This window comes from Ostrea edulis, chromosome 3 (genome assembly GCF_947568905.1).
Source record: "Ostrea edulis chromosome 3, xbOstEdul1.1, whole genome shotgun sequence".
Lineage (NCBI taxonomy): Eukaryota > Metazoa > Mollusca > Bivalvia > Ostreida > Ostreidae > Ostrea > Ostrea edulis.
Window position 1 is genome coordinate 66339268 of NC_079166.1, and position 19095 is coordinate 66358362.

General features: G+C 33.4%; 2 protein-coding genes across 6 annotated transcripts in view; one reads left to right on the forward strand and one right to left on the reverse strand.

Moving 5' to 3' along the window:
• LOC125675498 (phospholipase D1-like) overlaps positions 1–19095 on the forward strand; it is a 77045-nt gene that overhangs the window by 37427 nt on the left and 20523 nt on the right. For all 5 annotated transcript variants that reach the window (XM_048913222.2, XM_048913223.2, XM_048913224.2 and 2 more), the window contains 5 exons: positions 5191–5296; positions 6256–6321; positions 16282–16439; positions 17328–17480; positions 17898–18047. In XM_048913222.2, the coding sequence (XP_048769179.1) occupies positions 5191–5296; positions 6256–6321; positions 16282–16439; positions 17328–17480; positions 17898–18047 (633 nt within the window). The remainder of the gene's footprint in view (positions 1–5190; positions 5297–6255; positions 6322–16281; positions 16440–17327; positions 17481–17897; positions 18048–19095) is intronic.
• Positions 10059–13238, reverse strand: LOC125675502 (uncharacterized). Its single transcript, XM_048913230.2, has 2 exons — positions 13162–13238; positions 10059–13036 (listed from the first exon to the last, which is right to left on the reverse strand). Exons 1-2 carry the CDS (start codon positions 13188–13190, stop codon positions 11026–11028), a joined length of 2040 nt encoding a protein of 679 aa, XP_048769187.2. The 5' UTR covers positions 13191–13238; the 3' UTR covers positions 10059–11025.

Consider the following 19095-nt stretch of genomic DNA (forward strand, 5'->3'; position numbering starts at 1 on the left):
TTAAGGTCACAAAAACCAATCTCAGAGAATTAGACAAAGAATGATATTTGTTTAAAGGTTAAGGTCACTTAACAAAGTAATATATCTTTATTTTTTGTATTAAATATAAGGAGGACAGTTTGTTGTTATATTCTGCTAGTACTTATGCAGATAGCGTAACCCAAGTCACAAAAAGATGGTGTGTTGTCTTACTGTGCACTTCATGAGGTGAAAGACTGAAAAAAAACAAGAGAAGTTATAAATATGCTATTAAATTTCAAATATTTGACATAACGATTAAGGTATATTACATGAGTATTAAGTAATAAGCATAGTTATTTTAGCAATACTAATTACATGTACATATGAATAAATTGTATGAAAAAACTTATGAAATAATGCATATTAATGGAAATACTTAGAATTTGTATTTAATTTTATAGCAAACTTGCTTCCATAGAAAATTTGTTATATTAATGTGAATAATAAACGGCATTCTATAGAAATTATTCTGAGATGATATACAAACAGCTAGCAAACCAAAATAGACTAAATACGTATTCAAAAGACTAAGAGAATCATATATTACTTACATTGTGTGCTATCTCGAAGTATAGACAAAAGAATGATTGGAACAATCGACAATGCATTGCGTGAAACACACTCGAGGTAAACAGGAAATACGTGATCGAATTAAGATTAAGGTAATTCTATACGATTTGAAGATAAGACAATATTATAAGGAAAGATAATTCAATATAAAAAATTATGATATCTGATGAAGAATGCATGATCCCCACTGGTGAAATTAAGAGCTAAGACTGTAGGTTTTCTCATGCTCTGTCTGTCATAGTGTCTCACTTGGTTTTCAGCACTTTTTATATGCCCACATAAAAATGCAGATGTAGTATGCTATACCGCTGTCGTCCGTCTGTCTTTCCGTGTGTCCCTTTAACTTTGTCATCGCAACTCCTCGTAAACCCTTTCAGTGATTTTGATGAAACTTGGTACAAAGAAAGATCACAATGTGGAGATGTGCATATTACAAGGGGAATGCTGCACTATTTTTGAAGGAGTTACAGCCCTTGGACTTAGATTTGTTTAATGCAAAATACATTGTTATTGCAACTCCGACGAAATCCTTTTGTGGATAATCCTTTCTTGTTCAAATTCCTGGGTCAATAATGTATATGTATGTGGGCATATCATGTACCAGTTTAGTGGTGCCCTATTTGTCATCATGTTTTGATTTAGGAAGCTGGTTTACTGCTGTTTATCTAAGGGATTTTTAGCTCTTCTGAGCCGAAGGCTCAAAGAGCTAATCATATGGCCATGTGTCTGGCGTGCGGTGTGCGTCAACTTTTTGGAAAAAGGGCTATATCTCAAGAACCCCTTGGTCAATTTTTGTCAAATTTGTCACAGGGTATCCTTGGCCCAAGGGCTTTCATTTGTACTAAAACTAGGATTTTGACCCTTTAACAAGGGGAGATAATTAGGAAAATGCAAACAAAAGTAGTGGTTGCTAAAAAATCTTCTCAAGAACCACTGGGCAAATTATCACCAAACTTATGCATAAGGATGAGGATAGGTTGCAGATAAAAAATTGTTCAAGGCATCATCCTGGGGCAAAGGGTGTGGTCTCAAGGTCACTTCAAAGTTGACCTTAAATTTTGTTTGTTAAAACTTTGATATTTTGCTTAGTATAAGGACTAGGATCATCAAATTTTGTCAGTTGATGCATCTTAGGACCTAATATCATGTTGTCTCAAAAGTAGGTCATGGTGACCTACTTTTTGAATTTCGCAGTTAATTATCATTAAATGGATTTTGATGCATATCTTGGACACTTTTGAGCGTATGATCATCAAAAGTTGTCAGTTGATGGATCATGGGACCTTAAACTGCATCATGTGAAAAGTATGTCACCATGACCTACTTTCTGAATTTTATGGCTAATCATTTATGAATACATTTTAAGTTGTTATTTCAGATACCGAGAGGTTTAGAATCGTCAACCTTGTAAGTTGATGCGTCTAGAGGCCTCAAAACATATTTATAAAAAAGTAGGTAACAGTGACCTACTTTTTGAATTTTGCAGACATTCAAATTTCACATTTTCAATTTTAGATGCATATTTTGGACACTATGAAAGCTAGGATCATCAAACTTTGTCAGTTGATGCATCCTGAGTCTTCATAGTTTGATGACCAAAAAGTAGGTCACCGTGACCTACTTTTAGAATTTGACAGCTATATTTTAATATTTCAGATACTATTTGACTTACAATTATCAAACTTTGTCAGTTGATGCATGTTGAATCTTCAGAGTGTGTTGACTAAAAAGTAGGTCATTGTGACCTACTCTTGGAATTTGACGTTATATCTGAATATTTCAGATACTATTTGACTTCAATTATCAAACCTTGTCATTTGATGCATCTTGAGTCTTTGGGGTGTGTCGACCAAAAAGAAGGTCACTGTGGCCTTCTTTTGGAATTTGACGGCTATATTTAAATACTATTTGACTTGTCAGTTGATGCATCTTGAGTCTTCAGTGTGTCGACCGAAAGTAGGTCACCCTGACCTACTTTTGGACAGTTACATTTAAATTTTCAGGTACTATTTGACTTAACATCATCAAACTTTGTTACTTGATGAATCTTGGTTAGTGAGAATTTTTGCCTGTTCTACAATGTATCAGAAGAGCGATTCTAGGCCCATGGGTATTAGTATGTGTTGTCAACTACTGTATGTTTACATACCAAGATTTAAGTTTCGCCATATGTGCAGAACAATTATGAGTGATTTCTACAAGATCACATGGGACTTAAAATCAAATTTATATATATTTCCAGACTTTTTTCCACCATATACTTTCATTAAGGAAGTTGGGTATTTGGTTTACTGCTGTAAGATTATACAGATCAAGTTAAAATTTCATCACAGTTGAATTATTTCTATTAAAGATGGTACTTTTTGTCAAATATAGTTCCACATGGTTTACCACACTTTTTTCTTCAATTGTTTATAGGAAGCTGAAATTTGGGTTTGTGGATTTTGTTGTATATATATATAGTTACTATTATTATCTACTGAGGTTCTAACAGAAAGTGAAATGTATATTCAATAGGGCAATTTGTAGACATCTCCCAGAAATTTTATGAATGAATGGGGACAGAGCCCTTTATCTGTGTATTAAGTTCCCGCCCTAGGGCGGCTCTTTTAATACTTTAAAAAGGGACTGATTCACGATTTTCCTCAAAATTTTATTTTTCATTTTTAATGATCAAAATCTACTGTTTAACATGTTTAAAAGATTTCACATAAAAATTAAGGTTATACATTAATTTTCACAGAAGCTCATTTTAGAGAGTTCATTATTTGTTTGTAAACAAAGATTACGGTAAGTTAGTTTACGAAATTTTCAAGAGAAATGAACATCGATCTAAGTTAAGTTTATTATATCTTTCAAATTTCAAGCATTCTTTGTGTAAAATGTGTCATCTAAAAGTTAAAATTTGTGACTATGCAGAATTAAGATGCTATATATTACAAAATTAATATTTCACTTGTTTGTTTGTATATACATAAAAAGACTCTAGTCTTAATTTGTTTATACATAATGCAGATTTAAGTTTAGAATGTAGCTTTTATTCTTGCATTCAGAAAGTCAAAATCGTGAACCAGTCCCTTTAAGGTACATACATGTACAATATGCCCAACAGAGGAATCGAACGTAGAGTAAGTTGGATATATTTCACTACTGTGGCAAGGTGAGAATAAATCACAGCGGACATTGTCTAATTTGCCTCTAATATACACTATTAATGTCTGTCTGTGTCTATCTACACAGAGCAGGTAATACGTACAGCATGTTTTATTTTCAAAGGCACTTGGGGTACATGTAAATTTAAACATTTTCTACATTGGCAATACAGTGAAACAGTTTTAATCCAGCTCTTGTACAATCTAAGATTTTGTGCAAACCACCCATATTTTTGTATCAAATTTGAAAATACAATTTTTAAAATACTCTCTTTTTTTTGGTCATATTTTGTCTATAATCTTAGAATTTTTTCTGGTACCCGATGATAAAATAGAAATATGTCATTCTTACCAATCGTAGGATTTTTCCTGGTATAGAACATGTCAGATTTAGTTTAGTGTATTAGAAAATACAAATTTTATTGAATATTTATGCCTTACTGTACATTAATATGTGTAAATACTCGTCCTTTTATACACAGAAAGATCATATGCAAATCACCAACTTTTAAGGTCAGTGGATACTAGTGCACAAAATATACAGAGTAAATTAAAGATCTACTGTATAGACTCTATCAGTTTATGTGTGAGTAATTTATATCGCATAAGTTCTCATAAATGTCAAATTGTGAGAACATGGATTCGCGAGTGAACATGCAGCTAATCTCGAGTTTTTGCATGCATTTCAGTGACATAAAAAAAAAGCGCGGAGTATATAATTTTATTTTTTTGAATGGTGATTCTTAAAAATTTGCTAAATTACGAGATAACGAATTCCTCGTGTATATTTAGGAATCTATACAGTATATATCATTATGGTGTTTTAATCATAAATCATGAAATATATCAATTTTGTTAAAATATATCTAGGGAAGTTCATGGAGTTTTCCAATTTATCCAATTCACATTGTTGAATTTCAACAGAAATATGAAGATCGAGTTTTGAATGAAAGATTGATCCAGTTTTGAGTGCAATACAAGAGTGAATTCAAATTAAGAAAAAAACTTAATTTATAGATGTACAATGATAAAACTATACAAACTATTTCATAAATTTCTTTGACATGATTTTTTGAGTATCCATTGTCCTTGAATCAAGTAGATAATTATATAGTTTGTATGTCAGCCAGGATTCTATGAAATATTTAAAAATTCACACCATATGCCTAATCTATGACTATATATCAATCTGGTAATGTAAATGTCATAATATTTCAGATTTTTGGGGAGAAAAAGGAAAGACAAAAACAACAGCACACAAATGGTTAAATTGAAGAATGTTTTAGTCAATAACATCTAATTTAATTGTTGTTAATTTGAAGCTTTATGATCAATTATGAAATAAAATATTGAAATTTTATGCCTATATGTTGTAGAAAAGTTACTTAAGTTAATTCATACATGTAGCTTAGCAGTCTGTGATAATGTGTAAAGTTCTTTATTACAGTCACAAAGAAAGACGCCAGTCTCTACACGGAACACGAAAAGTCCCACGATTCCCTAAAAAACCAGACATCATGGTCCGAACGGAGAAAGACTACGACAAACGAAAGGTATAGACCAAAATAAATGTCAAATCTAAAGGGGTTGAAAATTTTAAATATAACTATTTCTCCTATTAAGCTTCTGTTGTTATACCGTGTCAGTGGTCTTAATGGTAGATTTATACGTAATAGATATTGTGTTACAAGTACATTTGTACATGTAAAATAAATCACTTATATTTTGCAAGACTAGATATGTATATCTGAATTTGCATTATGAGTTTGATATGCACTGGCAAGATAATTTTGTGTGAATGCTATAAATTCATCCAACAACTACATAATTATATATTGGTACAGATGCATGAATATATTATATACTAATTAGTGAGAACCTTACTTTCACATCAGAGTAAACTCGCAAAGAACTTCATGTATGTTTGAAATAATAAAAAGAAAGACTATATAAGTATTTTAATGTTTCGTAAAAGATGTCACGTTAATATAGATTCATTTGTTGATATTTGCAGTGATTTTGAGTACATAGCATCAAAAGTGACATTTTTAAAATTTTCTCAAGTTAAGGTAAAATGCTAGATTAATGTGAATGCTTTTCTGATACAAAAACACAGGCATGCAGCTTTGGACTAACAACATTTTACTATGTACTTTAAAAATAAATCTACCATATGGTATAAATATGAAATTTGTCTTAAGTCTACACTTGATATCTTCTGGAAGAAAAGCTGTCCGAAAAATAGCCATTTTGTGTTAATGAACTAAACGTACCAAAAATTGTGGCAATTTAAAACTTCATCTTTATGATGTCATAAATACAATTTGGTTCTTCATCATAATCAAATTAATGATAATTGCATTGCATCATAATTCATACCAAAATATGCTTGTTTGAAACCCGGGCAATGCACAAATGTAGATTTTGATGGGCATGATCATACAAAGTCCTAAAAATACACAAAAATAGAGTTCTTGTAAATGAAACACATCTTTAACAAATTTATTTACAGCGTCATCTGGAGGACTACCTGCAAGCTCTTGTTGATATCAGTGTATATAGGAACCATATAGAAACCGTGAGTAGCTGCTTATAAAATCAATCCATTTAGAAATGCATACTGGCCAAATTAAAGTATCTAGATGCTTAAAAATTCTGCTATGTTTTTCATGAACAAAATGCTGTTTATTCAAAATATTTATTTCAAACCATTTTAATCCATTTGTTATAAACATCATGATGCTATAAAACTCGGAGTCATTAGGTTCTTACTTTGATTTTCAAATAACTTTGACATTGAAGAGATTGATTGATTTGAAAGCAAACAATATTATTTGTCAACCAGTTTCTATTTACACTGTATTTATTTCTATTGAAAACTGTAGAGCCAATATATAAATATTGCATGTAGTTGAGGGTTGCATTGAAAATTTTCACCCCGAGAAAACCATTGTCAACCGAGGCGTAGCTGAGGTTGACAATTGATGGTTTCTTGAGGGGTGAAAATTTTCAATGCTACCCTCAACTGTATGCAATATTTGTTTTATTATACTGAATGTTATATAAACAGCAAAGCAGAAAGACTTACGTCTGTTGACATTTGATCAATCACTGTCATGCGATATTTCGTATATCGATGCAGGTATTCGCGTTCATTACAAACCCTCAAACGACGTCATCTAACAATCTACAGTGAACCGTACGCGCATAAATTTGATGCATGTGATAATTTTTTATGATATGACACCCGTTGTCAAGTACTGTTATCCGTTGCTAGATACTATCACCCTGGAGCGCGTGCTTTCTGTTCTCAGAGGGTAATATGTTTTTTTCAAATGTTTCTCAACCAATCAAATTCGAATATTTTACAGGAAAGTATAATAAATGTTTTTGTCCTAATGGTGTTTAAATCATAAACTCTGGCATTTGTGTGACAAATAATGAATGGGAGTGTATTAATTTTATTTGATATTAAATTGGATAAAAATGGCTTTAAAATGAATATTTTTGATAAATATTATTTTGTAAAAAGAAAAATAAATAAATAAAAAGGAAGTACTGGTAGGTATGGCAACATTTTTAATTGTTCTGGTACTTCTGCCAACTGTCTGTAGTTAAGTAGTTGTTTGTCTAATTAGATTCATTCTAGAGTCGTCATAATCTCTCATTGACTGAATTTCACGTATGATAATATAGTCAATACATAATTCAATCAGGCACTGGAGGCAACTTTTTTGGAAATGTACTGACAGCTGTGTGCACCTGCTTATAAGTATGAACACACAAGGAAATATGTATAGACAGAATTATGACATTTGTTGACTATTATGACATGTCATGTCAGCAGCCAAGTCTCGGTAACTAATTCAGAGTAAGAATGATTTTATTGTTGAGTTTGATCATCTGGTGACATCATTAGGACCCCTCCATATAACGGGTACTCTATAGTATTCACTTTGTCTGTCCATCAGCACTTTCTATGGCCTGCAAAAATTTATTTAATTTTGTTAATAGGATGATTTTCATTAATTTTGTACATGATACTTGGATTAGGCAGAAGAAGACCAATTTTGACTTTCGGATTTATCATTTTGTAGTAACGTAGTTATTGGACTTAGAATTTTTTAGGCTGTCAGTGTCCATTGTCAATCGTCCATTGTGTATTAACAATTCAACATTTTTAACTTTTTGATAACTATCATTCCAATTCTTTTCAAATGTGGTTTGGAGCATCTTTTAAACAAGAGGGACATAAATTGAGAATTTCAGGACTCCTGCGCCCCTGGGACCTTGGGGCAGGACAAAAATTGTCAAATATTGATATTTTTTTCAAAAACTTCTCAACAACCACACAGCTAGCTGTAAGAAAAAAAATAAATGCACAGTGATGTAGAACAGGAAAGCCTTTACCAAAATTGTTAACTTCATGATCCCCGAGGTAGAGGTTCTGACTCCAAGGTAGGACTAAACTTGGTATAAAGTTTTTATCTGTAAAATATTTAATAGATAAAATGTTTTAAAGCTATTGATACTAAATGAATATTTAGAAAGAGTAGGTATAGTCTTCTATCATAACTGTAAATTTCATGATTCCTGAAGTACTATTGATCAAGGTTCTGACTCCAGGGTGGGGTTAATCTTGATAGATAGTGTATATATGTGTAAAACATCTTTAATGTGATTGATACTAAATTCAAAATTAATTGATATTTAGAATGATCAAGTAGTCCTTTACCAATATAGTAAATTTCATGATCCCAGGGATAGCTAGGATTTTGATATTGAGATGGGGCCAAAATGGTCAAGTGATTAAATGTGTTAATGATTGAACATATTTTAACTTCTTAGATTGATTAGATTAATAACTACCATTCCAATTCTTTTCAAATGTGGTATAAAGTATTTTTGGGACACATACATTGTATGAGACACAAGTTGTGGATTTCAGAGGATTCCTGCACCTCTGGAGCCTTAGGGGCAGGACAAAAACTGTCACAAAATGATTGTCAAAAATCAACTTCTCTAGAACAGCATATCTGTAAGGAAAGCTAAATGCATAGTGATATGGAGCAGGAAGGCATCTACTAAAATGTTGAATTTTATGATCCCCTGAGGAAAGAGATTCAGACTCCTAGGCGGGGCCAAACTTGGTATATGCATACAGTTTATACATAAAACAATTAAATTACATCTTTATAAGTGCTATTGATACTAAGATAAAAAGAACAGGTAATCTTCTACAAAAATTGTAAATTTCATCATCCCAGGGGTAAAGGTTTTGCTATATAATTGGTATCCAGGTGGGGCTAAAATGGTCTGACAGTGACTACATGTAAATGCATTAACAATTAAACATTGAACTTCTGTTGAATAATTACCATTCAAATTCTTTTCAAATTTGATATAAAACAGCTTAGTGTCACGATTGGGACATAATTGTAAATTTCAGGTCTCTTGTACCCTGGGGTCGTTGGGGCAGGGCAAAAACTTCTAAAAAAATTTTAATTTTCAAAAATCATATTTTTTACAACTGCACATCTGCAAAAAAAAAAAACAAAAAAAAAAACTAAATGCAGAGCAGAAAGGCCTCAGTCTACTAAAATTGTAAATTTCAAGATTCCCAGGGTAGAGGTTCTGACTTCAGGATAGGGCCAAACTTGATACATTATGTTTATGTGTAAAATATTTAAATAACGTACATCTTTATTAGTGCTATATTGATACTAAATGGATTTTTAGAAGGACCAGGTAGTCCTTTACCAAAATTGTAAATTTCAAGATTCCAGGGATATAGGGTTTTGGTATTGGGATTATAAAATGTGTTAACAATTGAGCATTTTTAACTTCTTGATAACAACTGGGAAAACGTTTTGTATAGTAACTATATAAAGTACTGTTTTAGATGTTAGTCTCGTACAAGCTTGAATGGCTACAATGATTTAATATGGAAAGAGGAAGACTCTTTTTTATTGATTTAGAGGTCAAGGACACTGTCGGTGATTGATTGTAACATGTGTTTGACAAAATATAAGGAGTGCTACTCTACTTTTCTAGGGTTCACATTTCAAATTCAGCATATATTCATGCATAAATTTTGAAATAGGTAGACTCAAAGTGTTGCTATAGATAATTTTATTGTCAATTTTTAAGATGTTTTCACTCAAAATTTTTACTTTTAGTCACTCTTCAGAACTTTACATGTATATATTGAAAGGTTACTTTTCATTACAACAAATTCTCTCACTTCAAACTTTTAAAGAGCTGGAGAGATGTTCATTTCATTATAGAATATCAACAAAGAGAAGTAACACAATATATAATTAATTTTTATTGACAATACTGGGGTAGATAGCAGAAATATCTTTTGTTCTGGAATTGTACATTGTATTTTCCATAATTATATTGTCCTGTAACCATTGAATATCGACTTGCTTGTATAACTTTGATTGAAATGGTTGCAAGAGAGACCTAAGCTTTCACAATATACAAAACTAATGCATTATAAATATACATAATTGTATGTAAAGCAACTATGGGCTGAAAGCATAAAGTATTTCATAATAATTCAATTGATTTTATTTTTCTCAGTTTTCTTTCTGATTCCAACATCTAGTACATGTTTGGTTTGAAAATTCATGTTCATCTATAAATTTGTTTACAAAATAGTTTCAGCATGAAGATTTTTAGTGCAAGTTTTCGAATCCAATCTGATACTTTGGGTTTCATGTACTGATGTAAAAATATTCAATGATTTATGTTTAATTTGCCAAAATATGCCATTTATAGCATGTTGCAGTGAGAATATAGGATTTTAGGTGTAAACAACTAAACTGACATACGAATTAAGTTCCATGTGTACTGATGAACTGATATGGCATAGATGAATTAAGCTAACAGCTAGCATATCTATTCCATGTTAAGCAGCTTATAACACAAATATCTGAAGTCCTCACATTTGAATTGCTTGACTGATTTACTTTAGTTTATTGAAACCTTGATAGACATATATTGCTTTGGTTTAATGCAATTATATGACAATCAAGTAACAATATACTATATACAAATATATAAAATCTTTATAAGTTTCTTAGGCCCATGCAAAGCCTTTTTTAAAAAAAAAAACCTTGCTAAATTGCATAATATTTCTCTATTTCTTATTGAAAAAAATTGCACAAGTTTAAACATGGATGCATGGTCGAGTAAAATAGTATTGTTTGATGTACATGTATAATTGTTGTAAATCAGTATCAATAGTCAAAGCCACATAAACTGACGTACAGTACTAAAATCTGAGTTCATGTATTCTCATCAGTGTAGCACTTTGTATTTTATGGAGTGGAAATTGCCTGAGTGATTGTTGGTAGGAGTATAGAGCAGCCTGGAGGTTCCCCGAGATCTGTTGACAGATACCCAGGATCTGCCATGATATGTCTCTTAAGCCCACAGCTACATACACCCCCTGATCATGGTAAAGGAGGACCAGTAGATCACTAAGAGCTGTTTTTGCTCTCATTGTGTCAATATGTCTGTAACACAGGAATTCCAGCATGTGTAACACAACTAGGGGTGGGATGTGCAATACAGGTTTATGGTTCTGTAAGGAAACCATCTGCTCTGTCATTAATTCATTGATATAAATGATTCTGTTGTGTAATATGATATCCAATGCTACAGCATCTCTTAACTTTGTAGACCAGGACTGTCCCCCTACAGCCTCGGTATACCTCTCTGTGTCTACTGTCTCGTCATACATCACATATGGCTGTGCTAAGTTGACCTTTGTCATCTCTATCACAGACAAAGCTTCTGTGTATCTGAGTGTCTTGTAATAATACATTGCAATGTACAGCCTGTGAGAAATACTCCCAAACTTGGCTGTGAGTTTCAACATTTGACAGGACATTCTTTCAGCAATATACATCAGCTTGTTTTTAGTGCTACTGTATATGTATTGTAATGTAAAAGCAGCACTCTGAAGGAAGGAGGTTGTAAGTACCTGTAACATGAGAACTTGATACTGTGTCAGGGGTGAGACTGTCAACTGTTCTACTATGTTTAGGTACTTCATACTGTGGTAAAGGTCTGATAAGGGTAGTGAACTCTTTTCAATTATCTCTCTAAACATTTCTTTATCAAACTCAACCTCAGATACCAGAGTATGTTCATTTGTACAAATACTGAGTCTGGGGTTGTAAAGGACATTTACAATATAGGACCTGAGGGAGGGACTGTGTAGCAGGGATGCTAAACCTATTTTATAAAAATCAAACAGTCTAACAAATAATCTGTTTTGTGCTTCACCATGAATATTACTGAGAAACATGTTGTTTTCTGGAATGAAAAAGCTTGGACAGATTCCCTCATACACCCATTTAAGGATGAGTTTAAAGCAGTACCAGAAACATTTCAGAAGATTCTGTGGACACCAATTATGTATTGTGTTTTGTTGAATCATCCAAAAAACTGCTGTCTTCATGTGATAGGAACACAGTAATTTCTGATTGTCACCTACTCCATTGTTAATTACTTCTTTTAGGAACAATTTCAGCAAACCGTAGGTTAAGAACTGACAGTGGTTCATTGAGCACACAAGTTTTTGTTCTGCCAGAGAAAATGAAATTCTCCATTCATTGCTTTCATGATTTCCTAATTTGTGTCCTATTGCTACAAAGTGACATCCACTTCTGACTATATCCCGAACAACCTGTGGCTGGGGCCATGTGTGACATCTGTCTATCCATGACGAGGCAGACGGAGGCCAAAAGTCACTAGCAAAACAGTGGGCAGTGTCATATTCTAGTGATCCTTCGAAAACTCCACTGCCACATGGACCATGTACTGTAGAGTTAGGCAATACAAGCGAACATGTGATTTCTCTATATTTAGAACTAGATATATAATGTCCACCATTCATTGTGACTAATGCTGAGATAACTCTGCTCTCTGCTCTTGGTGTCAGTAATTGAAGTAAAGTAAATCCAGGTGGACTTTCAGAAGAGACAGAGAGAATTGGGGCTTGTTTGTGTACATTGTAAAACTGGGTCTGAGATAAGTCCCAGATCACTCGGTCTTTAAACCAATACATGGTATCAATATCAGATCCCTTCATTCTGAACCCTTCTCTGTCACTTCCACTCCTCATCTCCATGATCTCGTTACTTGTTCTTGCTTGATTCCTCACCATATCACAAATGTCTGCCACATCTCTCCGCACTGCCACCTGTTGTGAGATCCCCACTGTACGACACAGTCCCACAAATACAGACTCTGACATATGCTGTATACCCGCTTCACTGACAAAATAAATACAGTAACTATAATGTAGAAAGTTATGATAAAATAGATTAAATAATGATAGTTTTCAGTTTAAATTACTCTCAATGAATTTATGAATGGTATGATATAATTTGTTACTTACATTTGGGGTGTTAAACTGAGGGAGTCCATAGCTGGTACTGTGGATATTTCCAGTTGTGGAAATTAATTAAGTCCGGCCACTTCACTTAATTATTTTCATTTTATTCTAGCTAGGTTACTTCCCTATGTTAACTTTAATATACGTGTATAACTTCCCTGTCCTGTGGGGAACATCTATATGCTAGAAGTAACTAGTATTTGATTATTCTCTTTCCATATGGGATCATTGTTTTGTAAAGCTCATGTATTTCATACATCTCTATGTTTCATCGTTTATGATATGCCACATGAGTAAACTCAGGTGACCTAGCTATTGCAATTAGTTAGCGTCTGTCGTCATAGGTTGTACATACTTTAACAATTGAAATCTTTAACTTTTTGATAACTATACCATTCCAATTCTTTTCAAATTTGGTATGAATTTAGCAAGCGAAATGTAATTCAAATTTCAAGACTCCTGCTTTCCTGGGCGCAAAAGAAAGGATGGGGCAAAATCTGCCAAAAATTGACCAAGTTTTAAAAATTTCTCTACAACATCACATCTGTAAGAAAAACTAATTGCATAGTGATGTAGAGCATGCACAGGGAAGCCTCTACCAAAATTAGTAAATTTTATGATCCCCGGGATAGAGGTTCTGACCCCCAGGTCAGGGCAAACTTGGTAATATTATATAGTGTTTATAGCACCGGCCTTCTTTAGTACTATCGAAACTAAAGTGAATCTACATGGATATTCAGAAAGAGGAGGCACTTTGTTTACCAAAATTGTAAATTTCATGATCCCAGGGGTAGGGGGAGTTGTATCAGGGTGGGGCCAAAGTATCGGTGATTAAATGTGTTAACAATTCAACCTATTTAAACTTCTTGGTAACTACCATTCCAATTGTTTTCAAATTTGGTATGAAGCATCTTTAGGACAAATGAGACATAATATAATTAAATTGTAAATTTGAGGACTCCTGCACCCCCAGGACCCTAGAGGTGGTGCAAAAACTGCCAAAAATTGACAAATTTTCAAAAAGCTTCCTCTCTACAGCCACACATCTGTAAGAAAGACTGAATGTCTAATTATGTAGAGCAGGAAGGCCTCTACCAAAATTGTATATTTCATGATCCCCAGGGTAGAGGTTCTGACTTCAGAGTGAGGCCAAACTTGGTATATATGAGGGCGAGTCAATAAGTAACCAGCCTAACTTATTTCCGGTTGAAATCCACCTCTTCTTTTTCGATGTAATTGTCCTTTAGTGTGATTCACTTAGACCAACGGTGTTCAAGTGCCATCAGCCCAGAACTGAAAAAGTCTGGGTCCTTTCCATTGACCTACTCCTCAACTGCCGTCACTACTTCTTCATCATACCGGATATCCTTTTTCAAGTTTGGGAATAGGAAGAAGTTGGTAGAAGCTAGGTCAGGCGAATAGGCAGGATGTGGTATTAATACATACCTGTTTCGCTCTACAGCATCCATTGCAACTTTGCTTGGTCTTGTTGCAGCAAAACACCTTTAAAGAGTTTACCTCGGCGTTTATCACGGATGGCAGTTCTAAATGATCATGCAAGATTGTTGAAATGCTACCATGTGAAATGCCTAATGTCTGTGTTATTCTTCCACCTGAATTCGCCTATCAGAGTATACCAGATCCTAAACTTTCTTATGCATTTCTTTGTCTGTGGCATCCAGTGGGTGTCCGGACCTGACTTCATCTTCTAAAGACGTTCTACAGCGTTTGAATTCCCCTACCCAGAATTTAACTTGAGCATAAGATGGTGCAGATCAAGACTCATAAACATTGGCTTACTCACCGTGTATTTCCTTGCCTGTTTTACGTTTTAAATACAAGTACCAAATTATAGCACGGTACTCAACTTTAGATGAAAAGCATGTCTTAAAATTTTGCATCACTAGCCATGTTTGACATTCAATATCTTATTAAGGAATGACTCGATACACATGTAATTTTGTACCCAGGTATAAAACATGTATTAATTGAAACAAGGCATGGAAATCGTGACTGAGGCGGTCAATCGGAAATGGGATAGGCTGGTTACTTATTGACTTGCCCTTGTAGTGTATACATTGTATTTGTAAAATATTTAAATGGTATCTTCTTTATAATGCTATTGAAGCTAAATAGATATTTACAAAGGGTATAGGCATGCAGTCCTTTACCATTAGAATTGTAAATTTCATGATCCTTGGGTTAAGGGTTTTGGATCAATGATGCAGGGCCAAAATTATTGCAGTGATTATAATTGAAAGACTGCTTTAAATTTGCTGACATAGTATAAAAACTAAATACATATTTAGGAAAAGCAGAAAAGGATTTGTGACTTTTGCAACCCCAGGGTTTTGACTCTAGAATTTGTCCAAATCATTCATAGTTTTAAGAATACGTCTTATTTTATGCCGTTGCTGAATATCAGAATTTAACTTACCGGATAAATATTCAAAACAGGAAATGTTTTCTAGATTTTGTAGCCCTTGGGGCTAGTGATCTATACTTTTAACTGATACTCAGGTGATTGAAAAGGCCTGAGGGCTTCTTGTTACGTCCCCCTTCCCAGAAGGGGGACATAGTGTTTTATTGTGAATTCTTCTTCCACTTCTCATACAAAGTTTGTCCAGCTAGTTGCAAATTTAACACTTTACATGCCTTTATATTTACATATACCAAATTAAATATTTGTTAGTAATGATTTCTCCAGCTGTTTCAGTGTATTTCATTTCTCAATAAAAGCCATGACCTTTCAATTTAACCTTACATGTACTACAATATATTGTTATAATTACAACCTATACATTTACTACAATATATTGTTATAATTACAACCTATATACATGTACTACAATATAAGAAATAAATATATAGCTTTTATCAGGGAGTGTAGGCCTATATAAACTTTGAAGTTTACGTTCTGCATGATCAGCTTTATAATTACCAATTGTATGTAAATTACTCCTTGCTTATAGCCACCATTGCTTATATATACCCATGATAAGATCAACTTAAAGACATATATTGTTTAGGTAAACTGTCTTCTGACATGTCAATAAACCATTTCTTTCATCTTTTAAAGCAGATAATGAGAAATTTGTGAAAATGATTTCTATTTTTCTACAGTTGAAATTTTTTGAGGTCAGCCACTTATCCTTTGTTGGAAATTTGGGACACAAAAGAAAAGAGGGAATGGTGATGAAATGTTCCGGGGGTCGCCACATCAGCATTGGATGCTGTGGATGTCTGAGAAAGTTCCATCTGGCTGGACGATGGAAAAAAAGGTCTGTGTGTTTGTCTGTTAAATGCTGCAGGTAATTGGTATGTGCAGTGTATGCAATGGTTACTGTCTTGAAATATGTGATATTGGGTGAGGGTAAGAAAAGTTGAAAGATGATTGGGGTTAAGGCTTGTCAAGCCATATTAATGTTTCAGACCCAATCTTATTAAAATTAGGTCCTATGATCCACTCATCTAGCTACTATCGCTACACATAGGTGTATAGCGATAGTAGATGAGCGGATCATAGGATCTAATTTTAATTAGATTGATTTTAGACCGGACCCTAAATGTCACATGCAACTCACTCTGCATGCTGATATTGAAATTGGTTAATTTGAAATATTGCTTATTTTTAAATCAAAACAATATTTTTTGTCTTTGAAAATTTCAGTTGATTTGAAATGACTGATATTGAATTATCTCTTAATGTGCAGTAGATTAACAGTCTGCTGTGTTAATAATCAGTTGTTTTAAGAATGGTTATATTGAAGTACTCCACATCTGTTATCGATCATGGTCAGTGACCGACTTGTGCAGGTAGATGTCCCAAGACCAGATCTTTATCTACAAAGTTTAGACTCTTGTTTTTATCACTATCCAATCTTTGCTCTTGAAACATATTCCGATAATGAAAGTACTGCAGTATTTTTAATTTCAGTACTGATAATTACTTTGTCCAAGCATACTTGTTTCATAAATCTTTGTGTATTGCACACTTTAGTTTGTTTGTGTGTATTGTGTACTTAATTTGGCGTGCGATGTGTGTTGTGTATATTTTTGTTTGTTTACAGTAACTGTATATCTTTTCCACATGACTTACTTCCTACATGTACATGTATAGTGTAATCTCTGTAATGCTGTTGAGTGAATTTGATGGTCTCTTCTGCTAGGTGGCTGTTCCTGAAGGATTCCTTTCTGGCGTACGTGCGCCCCAGGGACGGAGTTATCTGTGATGTCATGCTGCTGGATAATGATTTCAATGTAGAGAATGGTTTTGGATTGACAGGTGCAAGGCATGGTCTACAAATTGTGAATCTGAACAGGTATCATAAACTTAAAAAATCAATTCCAAACTGTAGTAGAGCACCAAGAATTCAGAACTGACATTTTCATTGATGGTTTACAAATTGTGGTGGTTGGTCCATTTGACATTTGTTTACATGTGCATGAAATCATTTTCCAATTTCTGGTCATCTTCCTAGCTAAGGTGACCAACTGCTTCTCATATCTTTTATAAAAGAGAAGTGGATCGTCGCTCTAGGCAGTGAAAATAATGTAAAGCTATTGGATTCTGAAACTTTCAAAATACATACATAGATCTTTAAATGAAACATTGTAACAATACCATTATGATAATTTTATTTAAGAGTTTTAAATACATGCGTCTGTGTTAATCCGGAAATATGCTGCATACTTAACTTGGATTGATATATAACACTCTCTTTGGTTACTGTCTCCAGATGTCTACTGGCAAAGTGTTGGACAGGACGGAAGGCGGATGAGTGGCAGGCATGCATAGAGGAAGTAGCTAAGACTACCGGGAAGGATTACACCGAGGTGGCCAGGTTTGAGGCCTTCGCTCCTGTACGAGAAAAGAGCTATGCAAAGTGGTAAGTTTGAATGATCATCTGACAGAATATAGAAGTAAATGACTGTATACACTGTATAGCAGGTGACTTGTATACAATATATGTGATTTTGTTGTATACAAAACATAGGGCTCACGGCGGGTGTGACCGGTCGACAGGGGATGCTTACTCCTCTTAGGCACCTGATCCCACCTCTGGTGTGTCCAGGGGTCCGTGTTTGCCCAACTATCTATTTTGTATTGCTCATAGGAGTTATGAGATTGATCTCTGTTCGTTATTTTCACCTTTCATGTATGAACAAATTCATTTCACAATTTATTTAGTATGGGGCAAATAATGCAGAAAAGTGTATTAAAAGTGTAATTTCCATCAAATTATTATATGTCCTAATAAGATACTTTGGTATTGAATTTATTTTGATTTTGAAAATTCATTTTATCACTTGATTAATGAAAACTTTTATTTATGATTTTTGGATAAATTTTAAACATAAACGTCAAGTAATAATGCCATTACAATCCTTATGTACACATGTAGCAAGTTAATGAATAAAAAGTATGTTGATCAGCCAATCAGATTGCGTGATACAAACAAAATAAGTTATAAGGAATTTGATATATGAAGAGCTGTTTTCAAAGCATATAGATTAAACTACCTAATTTTGAAGTTTGTATAAGTTATCAAATTTATCATAAAAAAAAGGACTTTAAATCTAGGACTTGAAAATTCTCGCACATTGTTTTATTCATAAAGGACATGAGTGATAGAAATGGAAACCTTTACAGTGTACAGCTGGGTAATACATGTGTGCGCCATTTTGAAATCAGCTGACGAAGTAATTCAATCTCGATCAAATTAAGCTTATCATATTAAATGATTTCTGCCAATTTAAGTGTATGTTACACATTAGTAATGCAGTTGTTGTTTTTGTACATGGATTATGTTTAGGTTTGTTTTAGAATTTATAATGAGGCGTCACTTTGACAGTGTTTTGGAATAATTACAGAAGGTTATACTAATCAAGATTTACTGTAGTATAATGTAATCAGTTTAAACAGTTACTATTTCA